Source organism: Hyaloscypha bicolor (genome assembly GCF_002865645.1).
Source record: "Hyaloscypha bicolor E unplaced genomic scaffold K444scaffold_182, whole genome shotgun sequence".
In the NCBI taxonomy this organism is placed as follows: domain Eukaryota; kingdom Fungi; phylum Ascomycota; class Leotiomycetes; order Helotiales; family Hyaloscyphaceae; genus Hyaloscypha; species Hyaloscypha bicolor.
Genome location: NW_020194684.1, coordinates 198,457 through 212,826, shown reverse-complemented (window position 1 = coordinate 212,826; position 14,370 = coordinate 198,457). Strand labels below are relative to the sequence as shown.

General features: G+C 22.8%; 3 protein-coding genes across 3 annotated transcripts; 1 reads left to right on the top strand and 2 right to left on the bottom strand.

The window, feature by feature from the left end:
- The first annotated feature begins 417 nt into the window (after positions 1 to 417).
- K444DRAFT_221897 (uncharacterized protein) lies at positions 418 to 1,115 on the top strand. The gene has a single exon (XM_024871150.1). It carries the CDS (start codon positions 550 to 552, stop codon positions 1,021 to 1,023), a length of 474 nt encoding a protein of 157 aa, XP_024727854.1. The 5' UTR covers positions 418 to 549; the 3' UTR covers positions 1,024 to 1,115.
- Positions 1,116 to 1,207: 92 nt separating this feature from the next.
- K444DRAFT_499412 (pectin lyase-like protein) lies at positions 1,208 to 2,239 on the bottom strand (the record flags this gene model as incomplete). The annotated part of the gene is made up of 1 exon (XM_024873326.1): positions 1,208 to 2,239. A coding segment is annotated over one exon (1,032 nt), but the record flags the coding sequence as incomplete, so codon positions are not given.
- Positions 2,240 to 2,402: 163 nt separating this feature from the next.
- On the bottom strand, positions 2,403 to 2,951 carry K444DRAFT_221901 (uncharacterized protein). The gene has a single exon (XM_024871151.1). It carries the CDS (start codon positions 2,836 to 2,838, stop codon positions 2,503 to 2,505), a length of 336 nt encoding a protein of 111 aa, XP_024727852.1. The 5' UTR covers positions 2,839 to 2,951; the 3' UTR covers positions 2,403 to 2,502.
- Between the last annotated feature and the right edge of the window lie 11,419 nt (positions 2,952 to 14,370).

The window sequence follows — 14,370 nt, the reverse complement described above, 5'->3', positions numbered from 1 at the left end:
GCAAGATTCTCCATGATTGTGTCTCAGAGGTACCTAATCTGCTTGGCATACGGCACTCAATCTTTCGGAAAAGGGTACCATTGTGGCATTTGCAGAGGTTCGAAAGATCCGACGCACTCTCAGAAAGTATATTTGGAAATCTCGTTCATGAGCGCCCCTCCAAAGGTCAATGGCGCTTCTGGAGCCTCCTAGGTGCGGCCTGTTTGTCGGGATCTGCACCGGGACTCTGAGAACTGCGGGGATCGAGGTCCCACTTACATAAATGGACCACTGCCGCTGCGCCATAGGTCAAATTCTTTGGAGGTTTCACTGCTCTTCGCACTCTAGAGCTTGAGTTTTACGAAACCCGCATGATACGACATGTCACCTCTAGCCTCGCTCGCTTACTCCAAAATGTCCCTTCGCTGCAATCACTTCAACTTTATTTCACGGCGCTCACGATCTAATACGCGTACGTACAGGGCCACGTATCTCTCGATGACAGGGTTTTTTGAAGTTGTCACTGGAAACATCTTACCATAATGTCTTTGCACGGGTTTGCAACAATAGATGGAATCTTGGGAACTTTCATCTTCCGTCATACCAACACTCTCCACGCCCTTGATCTTGGTAATACTGCTCTGTCAAGCAGATGGCGAGGAAGAAGGGAACCCTGCTTCTTGGATTGACTTTTCACTCTTCCTAAACGAGTCTATGGACCTCAAAGGTGTGAATTTCCGTCAAAAGTTATCAAACGGGGTTTGCAGGGCGGGCTACTGTCCTAGCGCTGACTCGAAACATGATTATATCTGTTGTAGCAATCGACGGGTCAACGATTCGAATCCATTCGATTGCTTGAGATATCGCATTGAAGGGTTCCTAACACTGGATGAGCCCTGTCCTTTGAAGTCATTCTACGAAGACGCGGACTTGAGACTTTGTTTTGGCCTTCCTTGGATCTTTACGACGGATAGGCCGTGGGAATTCCGTGCGAGAGACCTACCAAACTTCAGTCAACATGAGTCGGTTCCTTCCAACGATTGATATTGTATTGGATGGCTCGAGTACCCCCCTTCTCCCGTTCAATTGTCACAACCACTTTGCAAATTGAATGAAACAAAATCCATCGCCTTCAAATTATTTCTCAGCGGTCAAAATTTCCTCAGAATTACATTAAGTAGCGATCCAAGCGCCCCAAACAACACTCGCAACTCCTCAAGCTCCATCCTTACTTGCACAGACCCGACGGAAACGAAGAAGCACATATATTGTTCTTCTTCACCACATTCTTTTTTCCTATCGTCTCAACGTGGATATCAATCTCGTTTCCCGTCACACTGTTCTTCTCAACCAGATTCCCCGATGCAACCGCCCCTGAAGCATCATCCATGATCGCGATACCATATCCCAGGCCAAGCTTGTCATGGATATTGTTACCCTTCACAACAGTATTGATCGCACCGGACATAACAATTCCATACACTTGCCCGCCGAAGATGGGGTTAGCCGAGCCATCTGGGGCTCTGCAGTTCGCCCCCGTGCCGGAGATATCGTTGTCATGGACCTTCGCACCATCAACGTTGGGGTCCACGTATGCGCCAATGCATGTGTCGTGGACGCGATTCTCATAGACGTTCGCTTCATTCGTCTGCAAACACAAGCCAACCCAGTAGTTGCTGATTTCATTGTGATGTACAGAAACCGGGTTCCTGTCGTCCATGCATATTCCAATGACGCGAATGAATGGGAATGGTAGGGGCGTCGAGTATACCGTGTTGTGCTTGAAGACAGTGTTCTTAGAGCCCACAGTCAGGGCGCCGTAGAAGTTGTTGTCGATGAGTGTGTTGCCCGACACAGTCGTATCCCGTGCCCCAACCACTGCCACCCCTAACCCAAAGCCGTTCACCGTGAAGCCTTTGACAGAGACTTCTTTGACAGTGCTCCCGACGGAGTTGAACTTTCGGTGTTCAAACTCCCACCTGGCGAGAGAAACGTCGGTACCGGTGATACAGATCCCAGCCTGGGTATCGACGGTTGGATCAACTTGGTTTGTAACGTCCGGGCCAGCGAGGCCGGAACAAGTGTTGTGGAAAGGAGTGCCAGGGACGCTCAGGGTTGCCTCGTGGCCGATGAGAGAGATGCCATTCTTGGAGATGGTCAGTTGCTCAGCATAGGTGCCCTTTTCGACAACGATTCTGTCTCCTGGATGAGCATCATCGATAGCTTGTTGGATGGTCTTCCCGCCTGTGGTCGTGACCGTGATGGTTTTGGCGGAAGCGAGACCAAGGAGGATGAGAGAGACTGCTGCAGTAGGGAGCCTCATGTTGCTACTCTATGTTGGTGAAGGATATGCAAAGAGTGAACACGACAGTGTTGGGAGATGATAATGTCAAAGGAATGGGATTGAAGGGAGGATTTATCAATAATTGCGCACACTTGCGCCAAGTGTTTGGGCGTCATTCTCGACCATTATGTGACTGTTAGTTAAATGTTCACAGACTATTCACCTCTGCCAGGTGGTGTTTAAACATCACCATAGAGATCAGCTGCCAAGAGGCTAAAGAGAAAAACTTTGGAACGAAAAGGAAGATATTCGAAGAGCACCAAAGAGATCAACTGCCAAGTAGGGGCCAAGAAGCTAAATAGTAGAACTCTGCAGTGGAAAGGAGGTTTACGAAATGGGAATGCGGGCACGGGATGCAAGGCGTCGGAGGTCAACGGGAACGTAAGACACACCCAAAGCCTCAATTGGGTACCAGCGATTTGATCTACCAAGATCCTGGCAGCATCTTCCCTGAAGTGATCTTTCAGCCCTGGATTTCCCCGCAACCGACGGGTCCGATTTCTTTTGCTGACCATATGTGCCTGGAACGTTTTTCAATAAACGGAAGAAGAAAAGAGTATTCTGCGCAATCGTTTCCCCTGTATCTGATAAAAAGTGACTCAACAGAGGCTAAATATGGATAATCGAGCAATGCGAATCTTGAAGAAGAAAATAATTGATAAAGGACGGGCGGTGCGTCCAATTGACATGTGCGTTGACAAGACGAGGAGATACTTCGACAAGGCGGGTGGTCTGATCAAGCATTAGTCGGCCCCGCGCCGCCCTCTTCATCGAATGAGAATAGTATCCAGACGCCGATACTTGAGTGCCAAGTTGCCAAGTTGCCAAGATGGCATGTGCCAACTCGAAGCATGGTCAGAGACCAGGTTTGTGGAAATGAGGACTGGCCAGTTGACGGAAAGTCAACACGCGTGAAAATGGTAGTTGAAAATGCGCCTGAACAGTCGAGAAAAGAGGGGGGCGGCCTTTGGTCGTCTTGCACACGCAAAAATGAAGGTCCCCAGTCACGACTTGCCATGAACTGTCATATCATTGTCGAATGTGCCCCAGCCGGCATCTGACTTCATAGACTTCCATTGGAGGAAATTTCGAGAAATTTGAGTGCCTTACCACGGAGAGTTCAACTTTTGGTGACATCGATTGATGTAGGGACGGATTTCAGGGAGGTGGGCAGTCTAGCACTTGAATGATACTCACGTGTTCCGATGTCCGGTCTGGAGACGTTTCGGAGGTTTCGGACATTTGTTGTATGCACAGCATCGCTCTTCTTCACATCTCAACTTCAATAACACCGGTCCCTATTAGCAATATCCTAACAAAGTCTGTTGACTTTATTCGTGCTGCTCTAACCGAAGTCCCGCACCAAAACACGCGAGTTTATACCAAAAACCCTTAAAACTAATAATTAATATCTTAACTCACAACGCCTTTATTAATAAGCGGTTTTTTAATATTAAATAAAATTCAACTTAAGATTATAAAATCAATTTTTTTCAAGATAAAATTGAAAGTCTTATTAATTAAAAACTGCTTTAAAAATAAAGATATTATTTTCTTGATTTTTTATATTTTCTTTCTTAAATTATTTAAGTAAATATTAATAGAAGTTTAAATTTTAATCTATTTTATAAAATATATATATATAAGTTATCTTAAAGCTTAAAATCTAATATTATATATAATTTATATAAATAGAAATTTATATTTTATTAAAACTCTTATTTTAATTAAATTAAATATTAGTATTATAAGTTTAAACTTGAAAAAAATTAGTCTTTTATATTTAATAAATATAATATATATAATAAAAAGGCTTGAAATATTTTTTATTATTTTTAAAATAATTTTATTTTAAATTTTATAAGAAAAAATATATAATATATATAGGGTTATATATAACTAAAAAAATATATAATAAATCTCGAATATTACAGGTATTAATTAGCGAGATTAATAGCCCTTTATTATTATAACTAACTACTATTTATATTATAAGTATTAGGTTTATAAATTACTAATTATATATATATTATTAGAGTTTTCTATTTAAAGAAAGCTTTCTTGAATCTTATAAAAGAAATAGAAATTAGTTTTATATTAAATTTAATACTATAATTTTATAACTTACTAATTTATTCTATTATCTTATTACTTATTAATAAATATCTTATAAGCTAATTTCTCTATTTTTAAAAGAGATAATTTAATAAATAATTATATTTCGAAATCTATAAAATATAAAACCTTTTACTAAAGCTATTTCTATAAAGGAAGTCGACTAAATTAATCCTAATATAGGTAATAATAAAGGTTCGTTTAATACTTTTAATAGGGCCCTTTAGGAGCCTTTAAGAACTAGTAATAATAACGAAAATAATTCTGGTAATAATTAAAATACCGAGATTAATTATTGCATAGCAATTATGTGCTAGTAGTCACGTGCAGGCTCACGTGACCATACTCACTGTATTTAAGCTTTGGCCACCCGTGCCACACCTCTTTTCTTTGAAATCTATCTATATATTATTATTATAATATAATAATATTGTTTTATTATAATATTAATACCCAAGTTATTATTATTTAAACTATAAAATAGGGCTTATATACTAAAATTAAAGTATTTTAGTAAAAGTAAAAATTAGTAAATATAATTAATTAATATATTTTATAATTAGAATAATATAAGAATACGTTTTAGAATATCTTATAATTTATTATATTTTATAAAAACTTTATTTATAAATTTATTTTATTTTCTTTAATAATTTCTATTAAAGAATTTCCTGAAATAGAATTAGAACTTATTTCCTTTTCTAATATAATAAATCTTGAGAATAATTTTAATACTATTTATTAGAAGCTATTATATAATATTCTGAAAATATATTTAAACTAAAAAAAGCTTTTTAAAATTCGAATACCTGATTTATATTATAGAAAGTTTCTTAAAAAATAGAAAATATTTGTATTTTTCTAAAAAGTAATCTTTAGAATCTAATTTTAAACTTATAATAGATATTCTTCTAAAATTAATTCTATTATAAGTATTTTTTAGAAATAAATCTTATAATATTTAGAAAACTATAATAAAATAAAGCCTATTATTATATAAGATTTATTAAAAGTAATTTAAAGCCTATTTAGCTAATATATTCTAAATACTTTAAATTTATTAATAAAATATTTTTAAGGAACTTTGAAGTCTTTATTAGAAAAATAATAAAATAATTACTAAATTATATATTCGAATAATTATTTTCGAAATTAACTAGAACTTTTGCCCTAAAAGAAGTTAGATTAGAATTCTTAATATTATTCTATTTAATTATAAGACTTATTAAATATTTATTTTCTATTTTTTTAGAAATTAAAATAATATCTATTCTTAAATAGCTTAAAAAAGCTTAGAAAATAGAATATATTACTTATTTTAAATTAAGGAAAGTAAAAATAGAAAAATCTAATAAAAATAATTCTATTTTTAAAAACTTTAACTTAGTAAATTCTAATTTATAAAGCTATTAAAAAAGGTAAAATAAGTTCCGAAAATTATATAAGAAATTCTCAAATAGTATTTTAGTTTCTTTTAGACTTTACTAGAATACTAGTTCTATTTTAAATATAGTTTATTAGACTTATAATTAGAAAAAACACTTTTTAGGAAATATAAAGTATTTTAAATATAATAAATAGACTTAATAGAACTCTAATAAGGCTAAAATTATAAAAGAGTTAAGGGATTTATAAAATAGGTTTATATTATTATAAAAAAGTACTTTAAAAAAACCCCTTTTTAAAAAAATTTAAAAAAAGACTAAATTTTAAATATTAATAATTTTAGCTATAATAAAAAGAGTATATTATTTTATATAACTATTTAAATAAGATTAATATAACTAGAAATAGATATTTTAGAAATATATAATAAATTTAGTAATATTAAATTAGATTATAATTTCCTTAATAATAATTAGATTTAAAGCCGGAACTTTATTATTTTAATTAAATATAATTAAGAATTTATAATCTTTTATAAAAACAGATTTAAAATCTATTAAGCCTATAATCTTAAAATATTTATTATAGATAATTATAATAAATTTTTTTTTTTTAAGTTCTAGTTTTATAAAAATAAGAATATTAGCTTTTATAACCTTGTTTTTAATATATAATTTTATAAAATAACTCTTATATAATATATAAACTATATTAAAAAATAATAAATATATATATTTATATAGTCTAATAATATTAAGATTCTAATATTAAAAGAATTTAATAAAAAGCTTAATTTATATATTAAACTAATATTTCAAGTTTTATTTTTAACTAAAAATAAATATAATTATCTTAAATAATAGGTTCTATATATATATAATAGTTATTAGATCTTTATTTTATTATATAATTCTAGTAATATTAAATAAAAGATTTTAATATAATAAATTAATATTTTCTAAAAAGAAGCCTTAAAAATATTTATATATTTCTAGAATAATAAATATAAAAATTTCTTAAAGGATTTTAATTCTAATAAAGCTTCGAAATTTCCTAATTTTAATAGTATTAAATACTCTATTAATATAAATAGTATAGTTTTATATAGATCTTTATATAATTTATTAAAAACCTAACTAGAAGTATTATATTTATATTTATAAAATATATTTTATAAATATTAAATAAAATCTAATAAAAGCCTTATAGAAATACTTATTTCTTTTATTTCTAAAAAAAATAGAAAGCTATATTTTTATATTAATTTTTATAAACTTAATTAAATTATAATTAAAAATTAGTATTTGTTTTCTTTTATTAATAAAACTCTTAATTAGCTTTAAAAAGCTAAAATCTTTATAAAAATTAAATTTTAAAAATATATATTATTAAATAAGAATTTATAAAAAATATAAGTAAAAAATAACTTTTAAAACCTATTATAGCTATTTTAAATATCTTATAATATCTTTTAGTCTAGCTAATATACTAGTTATATTTTAAATATATATTAATATTATATTTATAAAGTTCCTAAATTATTTTATAATTATTTATTTAAATAATATTCTTATTTATTCCCGAAATAAAAATAAAAATAACCTGTTTTATAAACTTAATAAATGCGAGTTTAATATTAAGGAAATCGAATTCTTAGATTTTTTTATTAAAATAGAAAATATTCGAATAAATCCTAAATAGGTTTATAATATTATTAAATAGCTAGAATTAGAATTATTTTATAATATTTAAGTATTTCTTGGATTTATTAATTTCTATTATAGAATTATTTATTATTATTTATAAATAATTATAAGCTAAATAAATCTTTTAAAAGAATAGAAAAGAGCTAAAAATCCGATTTCTTTATATAAATAAATAAAATAGCTAGAAGCTTTAAGGTTTTAAAAAAAGCTTTTATTATAATATTTATTCTAGTTTATTTTAATCTTTTTAAAAAGGTTTATATTAAAACTATTAGTATAGCTATAGTTATTAATAGTTATATAATATAGTTATATAATATAGAAATAACTAGAAGTAATAGAATATAAATAATAGGTAATAATTATATAATCTCGTATTATATAAATAACTTAACTAGTAGCTAGTCTTTATTAGGCTTAGTAGATTTAGGAATTATATATTAATATTATAATATTATAATTCTTATTTCGGGAAAAATAACTATTTTACTAATTTATATAAATAGTATTTTATAATTATATAATAGTATTATATATTTCTACTAAACTAATACTAATTAGTTTATATATATAAATTAAATAATAAAAAGAATTAAGTTATATTTATTTAAGATTCGATTTCTTAAAAATAAAGCTATTATTTTATATTAAAAAGGAAATAATTATTATTACTTTTATTTATAATTCGGTTCTATAAAAAAGAGAAAGGTATTTAATTTTACTAAAGCCTAATTATACTATATTAAAGAAGAAAAATAATAGTTATCTTTATTTATAATTCGGTTTTATAAAAAAGAAAAATATTATTTCTTATTAAATATTAAATAATTAGTTATTTAATTATTTAACTATCTTATAAAACTACTTTTCTTATAATTACCTAAATATCTGGAGCTCTTAAGCTTTAGAATTATTAGGTTTTTTCGAAATCTCGATATTTTATTCTTTAAAATTTTACTTTCTAAATTTCTTATTATAAACGAAATTTTTATTTATTTATTTTGTAAACTATTTTCCTTTTTATAAATCTATTTTTTTTTTTTACGAATTACTATATTTTAAACTAGATATAAGCCTATAAAATATATAATAATAGAATTTATTATAGTAAATAATTTCTTTATTAGATTTATTTAATCTAATTATTTTATATTTATAAAAAATAATAATTTTAAGGAAATAGTAATAAAATAAAGATATGAAATTAATTTAGATACTATTATAATATACGAGATATTCGAATTCTTAAATATTAAACTATTTTAATATATTTTTTATAAAATAATTAATAATAACTTTTAGAAATTATTTAGATATAATTTTAAAGATTTCACTTATTAAAAGAACTTTAATAAGCTTGAATTTCTAGAAATATTATATTTATATAAGATTCTTTAATATAGTAATATATATATATAATAAAATACTAGTATTTTTATTATTATAATTATTTTACTTTCTATTATTAAAAAAATATATAAGATATCTAAATAAATAAAAATCTATTAATAGCTAGACTAGATCTTATTAAGAGACTAATTTTATTAGGTTTTATTATTTTTATAAAAAAATAAGTATTATAGTATAGCAGGCCGTACTTATTAAAAATTATATTATTTTAGTAGTTTTAAGATTTAGGTTATATATTAAAGGCCGCGGCCTTTTATATATAACTTGCGGAAATTATATAAGAAAGCTGGTTTTTCTATAGTCTTAGAAAATAATCCCTTATGAGTATTTAATTAATTAAGCTTTTATATACTATATACTATTTATATTTTACTATTTATGCTTTTGATTTATTATTTTACTATTAAGTCACGTTTTGTACTCTAGTATACTTTATATAAGTTTTTGTCTTATTATAGTTTCTCTCCTAAAATATCTAGAATCTATTATTTTTAATATTTTTATATTATTATTATTATTTCTTTTTTTATATTTTATATCTTTATTAGATTTATATACTAATATAAAAGTACTAAAAGTAAATAGTATATTTCTACTAGTTCTATTATTATTAAACCTATATCCGAATATTTCCTAATTACTTTTTTTATTTTTAATTATAAAACTTATTATAAAAATTACTAAAATCTATATTAAAAAATAAAAGTATAATGAATTTAATAGTAATTTTAATTATAAACTTATTATTTTCCTTAATATTTACTAATATAAGCTTTTTTTATTATACTAAAGAAATTAGCTCAAGATTACTTTTATAATAACTAGCTCTTTTAATATATATATAAAAGTAAATAATAAACTAATTTCGAAATTATATTTTATATATAAGAAACCCGAATACTATTTATAAAAGCATATATTAGAGAAATAAAAGACTAAAAAGGCTCGATTTAGAAATGGAAATATTAATTAGTTTAGATTCCAAAATATCTGTAACTTTAATAAATACTTTAATAATATTTATATATAATATATTATTAAAGCTAAAGGTAAAGAGAATAATAAAAGTAATAAAAACAAACTAGTAAATAATACTTTTAAAGCTTTATTAATAGAAAAAAAATTACTATTTAGATTTTTATTTTATTTTAGTTAAAAGCTTTTTAGATATTTCTATTATTTCTATTTTACTAATAATTATAGCTAATACTTTTATAAATAACCTTATTTTTCTTTTTTTTATATATTAGATAATAAATAAAAACCATATTTTAAAGTCTATTAAATCCTTAATAAAAAACATTTAGACTTTCATAATTAATAATATATTAAGATATAATATTTATTACTTTTATAAAATTATAATTAATATTAGAGCTTTTAAATACTTAATTACTAGTTCTAACTAATTTCAAGTTTTTTAATAAACTAATAATAGTATTAAACTTAATAAAATTATTAAAGACTAAATTAATATTTAGTTTAATATTAGATTTATATTTTCTATTAAATCTATAATAATAAGTATATTAATTAGATAAGTATAATTCTATATTATATTTTTAAAAACTTTATTTTTATTTAGTTTAGCTAATATAAATAAGCTAGAAATCTATTTTAATAATTTTATTATTTTTATTAGAAACTATATATTAATAATATAATATTTCAAATACTTTTTCTGGCTTTGAAATACTATATTATAAAGCTTTATTTCCGAATTCTTTATTTCTAATTCTTGCTTTTTTATAAAAATCGAATTATAATATCTATATTATTAATTTAGCTATTTATTTATTAGTAAACTTTAGAATATATTAGAATAAGCAAGCTATAATATTAATATAAAAGCTCTTAAATATTTTATAAAATACTATAAATAATACTGGAAATATAGCTAATTATTTAAATAATTCAAGTTTAATTTAAGAAATAATATTAGCTTTAATTATTCTATTATTATTAATATTTTCTATATTTCTAATAAGCTTATATTTTATATTATTAATAAAAGTATTTAATATTAAATCGGCTAATAGTTTTAGAATATTAATATAATATATATTTGAAATATATTTAAATAATATTAGATTAATAACTATTTAGGCTCTTTTAATTAAATTATAATAAATATTATAGGAACTAAAATTAAAATTATTTTTATAAAAGCTTATAATTTTATTAGAATTATAAAATACTATTATAATTTAATTTAATATATTTATTTTATTATTATAGCTAAAGTTAATAGAATTAATAAGAATACTATATTTCAAATAGCTTTTAAGGCTATTAATAACTTTATAGAATCTAATATTATTATTTTAATTCTTTTAATTTATAATATTTTATTTCAAATAACTAAATATAATACCTTATTATTTATTATATTATAATAATTAGTAGTATTTAAAAAGGTAATAATAGAAATTTAGAAGCTTTAAGCTAGATATTAAATTATAAATATTTTAAATACCCGAAATAATTCTAGTACTATTAATATCTATAAACTATTCCTGAATTTAAATATTCTTATTTAATATAAAAGAAATACTAATTAATCTAGTAATTAAAATAGATTATATAAGCTAATAGCTATTAATAAAAAAACTATATATTAGCTTTATTATATAATAATACTATTTTTTGTTTAATTTCTATAAAGCCCTTTTATATAAGAGATATTAAAGTTATTACTAATAGTTTTAAATCTGAATTTATTCCCGAATTTAATAATAAAACTAAAAATAATATAAGTATAATTCCTTTTATTATTCCCGCTATTTTACTAAGATATAATAGAAAATACTTTTATAAAACTCCGGATATTATAATATTTCTATAAAATAATAACCTATATAAAAACTTCTATTAAATTAAAGTTACTAGCCTTTTAGAAAGAAATATATTTAATATTATTTCTAGATCTCAAATATTAAAAAAAAAATTATTTTTAATTTTTGATTTATTAATAAGATTAAGAATAAGGATATAGAAAAAGAGCTTAAAAAGTTAAGACTAGTTATCTAAACTTATAATAATAGTAAGAAATATATAGTATTAATATAATTATTTATTATTTAATATATTAGCTAGAAAATTATTTTTAGTATTATTATTATATTAATATAATATCTTATAAGTTTATTAGAAAGCTAAATCTAAAAAATAATTCTATTCTAAAGATTATAAAACTATTATATAATATATTAGAAGCTAGAAATTACTAGTTTAAAACTTATTATTTCTATTATATTAATAAGCTTTTTATAAAATAATTAACTTATAATCTTTGTCTTTTTTATAATAAATATTTCTTTAGAATTATTAGCTTTTAAACTAATAATATTTTATTTATTAAAACTAATAATTTTATAAAAATAAAGTAATTAAAGCTTTAAAAAACTAAGTTTTTAGCTAAGAAATATAAATTCCTTATTTTTAATTATAATCTCAAGTTTAATAAAAGTATTATTTATATAAATATTATTAGAATTACTTTTATATAGAAATACTAATATAAAACCCTCTAAATTATTTTTATAAAAAAGACTATTTATTAAAACTTTTCTATTAAAAACTAATATATTATCTAATATATTAAAAGAGTATATATTATATTAGTTTATTAACTAGAAGCTTTATATAATTTATTAATTATTATTTAAGCTATTAAATTCTCGGAAACTAATATAAAGATATTTAATAAATATATTTATTAGTAAATTAAGAATATTACTAGAGAACTAAGATTTATAAAACTAATAAAAAAATTCTTATATTTAATTATTTTTATAAATACTTTATTTATAAATAATAGAAATCTCTTTTTCTAATTAGATATATTCTAGTTTAATAAATAGAACTAGATATACTAATATTATTTACTAGTTTTTTACTAAATATAAAAGAATTACTAGAAGTATTCTAGCTTTAAAACTTTATAATATAGCTTATAGTTTTAATATAAATACTTTAGTTAAATTTATAATTAATAAAATACTAGAAATAGAATTATTACTAGTTATTTATATAAATTTAAAGTCGTTATATAAATACCTTATTAAATTAGATACTATTTAAAAGAAATATCTAATAATTAATATAATATATTTTTATTTAATATATAAATAATAAGAAATTATAGAAATTAAATAAATTAAAAAAGAATTAAATCCTATCGATTTTATAATAAAATTAAAGCTATTAAATACTTTTAAATACCTTATTAATATAAATATTATATAATTAGATATAGAGAAATAAATTAAATATAAATAGAATAGGAAATAAATATATAAAATAAAAAGATATATAAAATAGAAAGATATATATAAAGATTTCTTTAATATCTAATATTTAAATATTTAGATATTTAGATATCTAATATTAGATTAAATTAATAAATATAAATATATAAGATAAGAAAATATTATAGGAAAGGAAATTATATATAAAAGGCTATAGCTTTTAATATATAATTAAAATCTTAAAAATAATATAAATATATAAAATATTTAAAAAATCTAGTATTAAACCGAATTAGAAAGTTTATATATAATTAAAAAAAAGTACTATTTTTCATATTTTTTAAAAAGGTTCTAATATTAGTATAGCTATAATTATTAATAGTTATATAATATAATTATATAATATAGAAATAACTAGAAATAATAAAATATAAATAATAAGTAATAATTATATAATCTTATATTATATTAGTAACTTAACTAGTAGCTAGTTTCTATTAGGTTTAATAAATTTAGGAATTATATATTAATATTATAATATTATAATTCTATTAGTTTATTAGTAATATATAATACTATTATATAATTATATAATATTATTTATATAAAATTAGTAAAGTTATTATTTTTTAAATATAGGAAATATAATATTATAATATTAATATATAATTTCTAAATTTATTAAGCCTAATAAGATCTAGTTTATTAATCGAGTTACTTATAAAATATAAGGTTATATAATTATATCTTATATTTTATATCTTATTACTTATATTTTATATCCTATATCTCGTAATTATATATATAATTTCTAAAGAAATAATTATATTAATACTAAAAACTATTTAAAAAACGCGAAAAATAGTATTTTTTTCTAATTATATATAAATTCTCTAATCTAGTCTAATATTAGATTTCCTAAATACTTTATATATTTATATTATTTCTAAGGTTTTAATTATATACGAAAGGCTATAGCCTTTTATATATAACTTTCTTTCCTATAATATTCCCTTATTTTATATATTTATTTCTTATTTTATTTATATTTAATCTATTTCTCTATATTTAATTATTTAATATTTATATTAATTAAGTATTTAAAAGTATTTATTAGCTTTAATTTTATTTTAGAATTAACAGGATTTAATTTTCTCTTAATCTATTTAATTTCTATAAT

Coding starts and splice junctions, on each gene's coding strand:
- K444DRAFT_221897 (XM_024871150.1), top strand. CDS start 550: ATGGAATCTTGGGAACTTTCATCTTCCGTCATACCAACACTCTCCACG.
- K444DRAFT_221901 (XM_024871151.1), bottom strand. CDS start 2,838: ATGGTCAGCAAAAGAAATCGGACCCGTCGGTTGCGGGGAAATCCAGGG.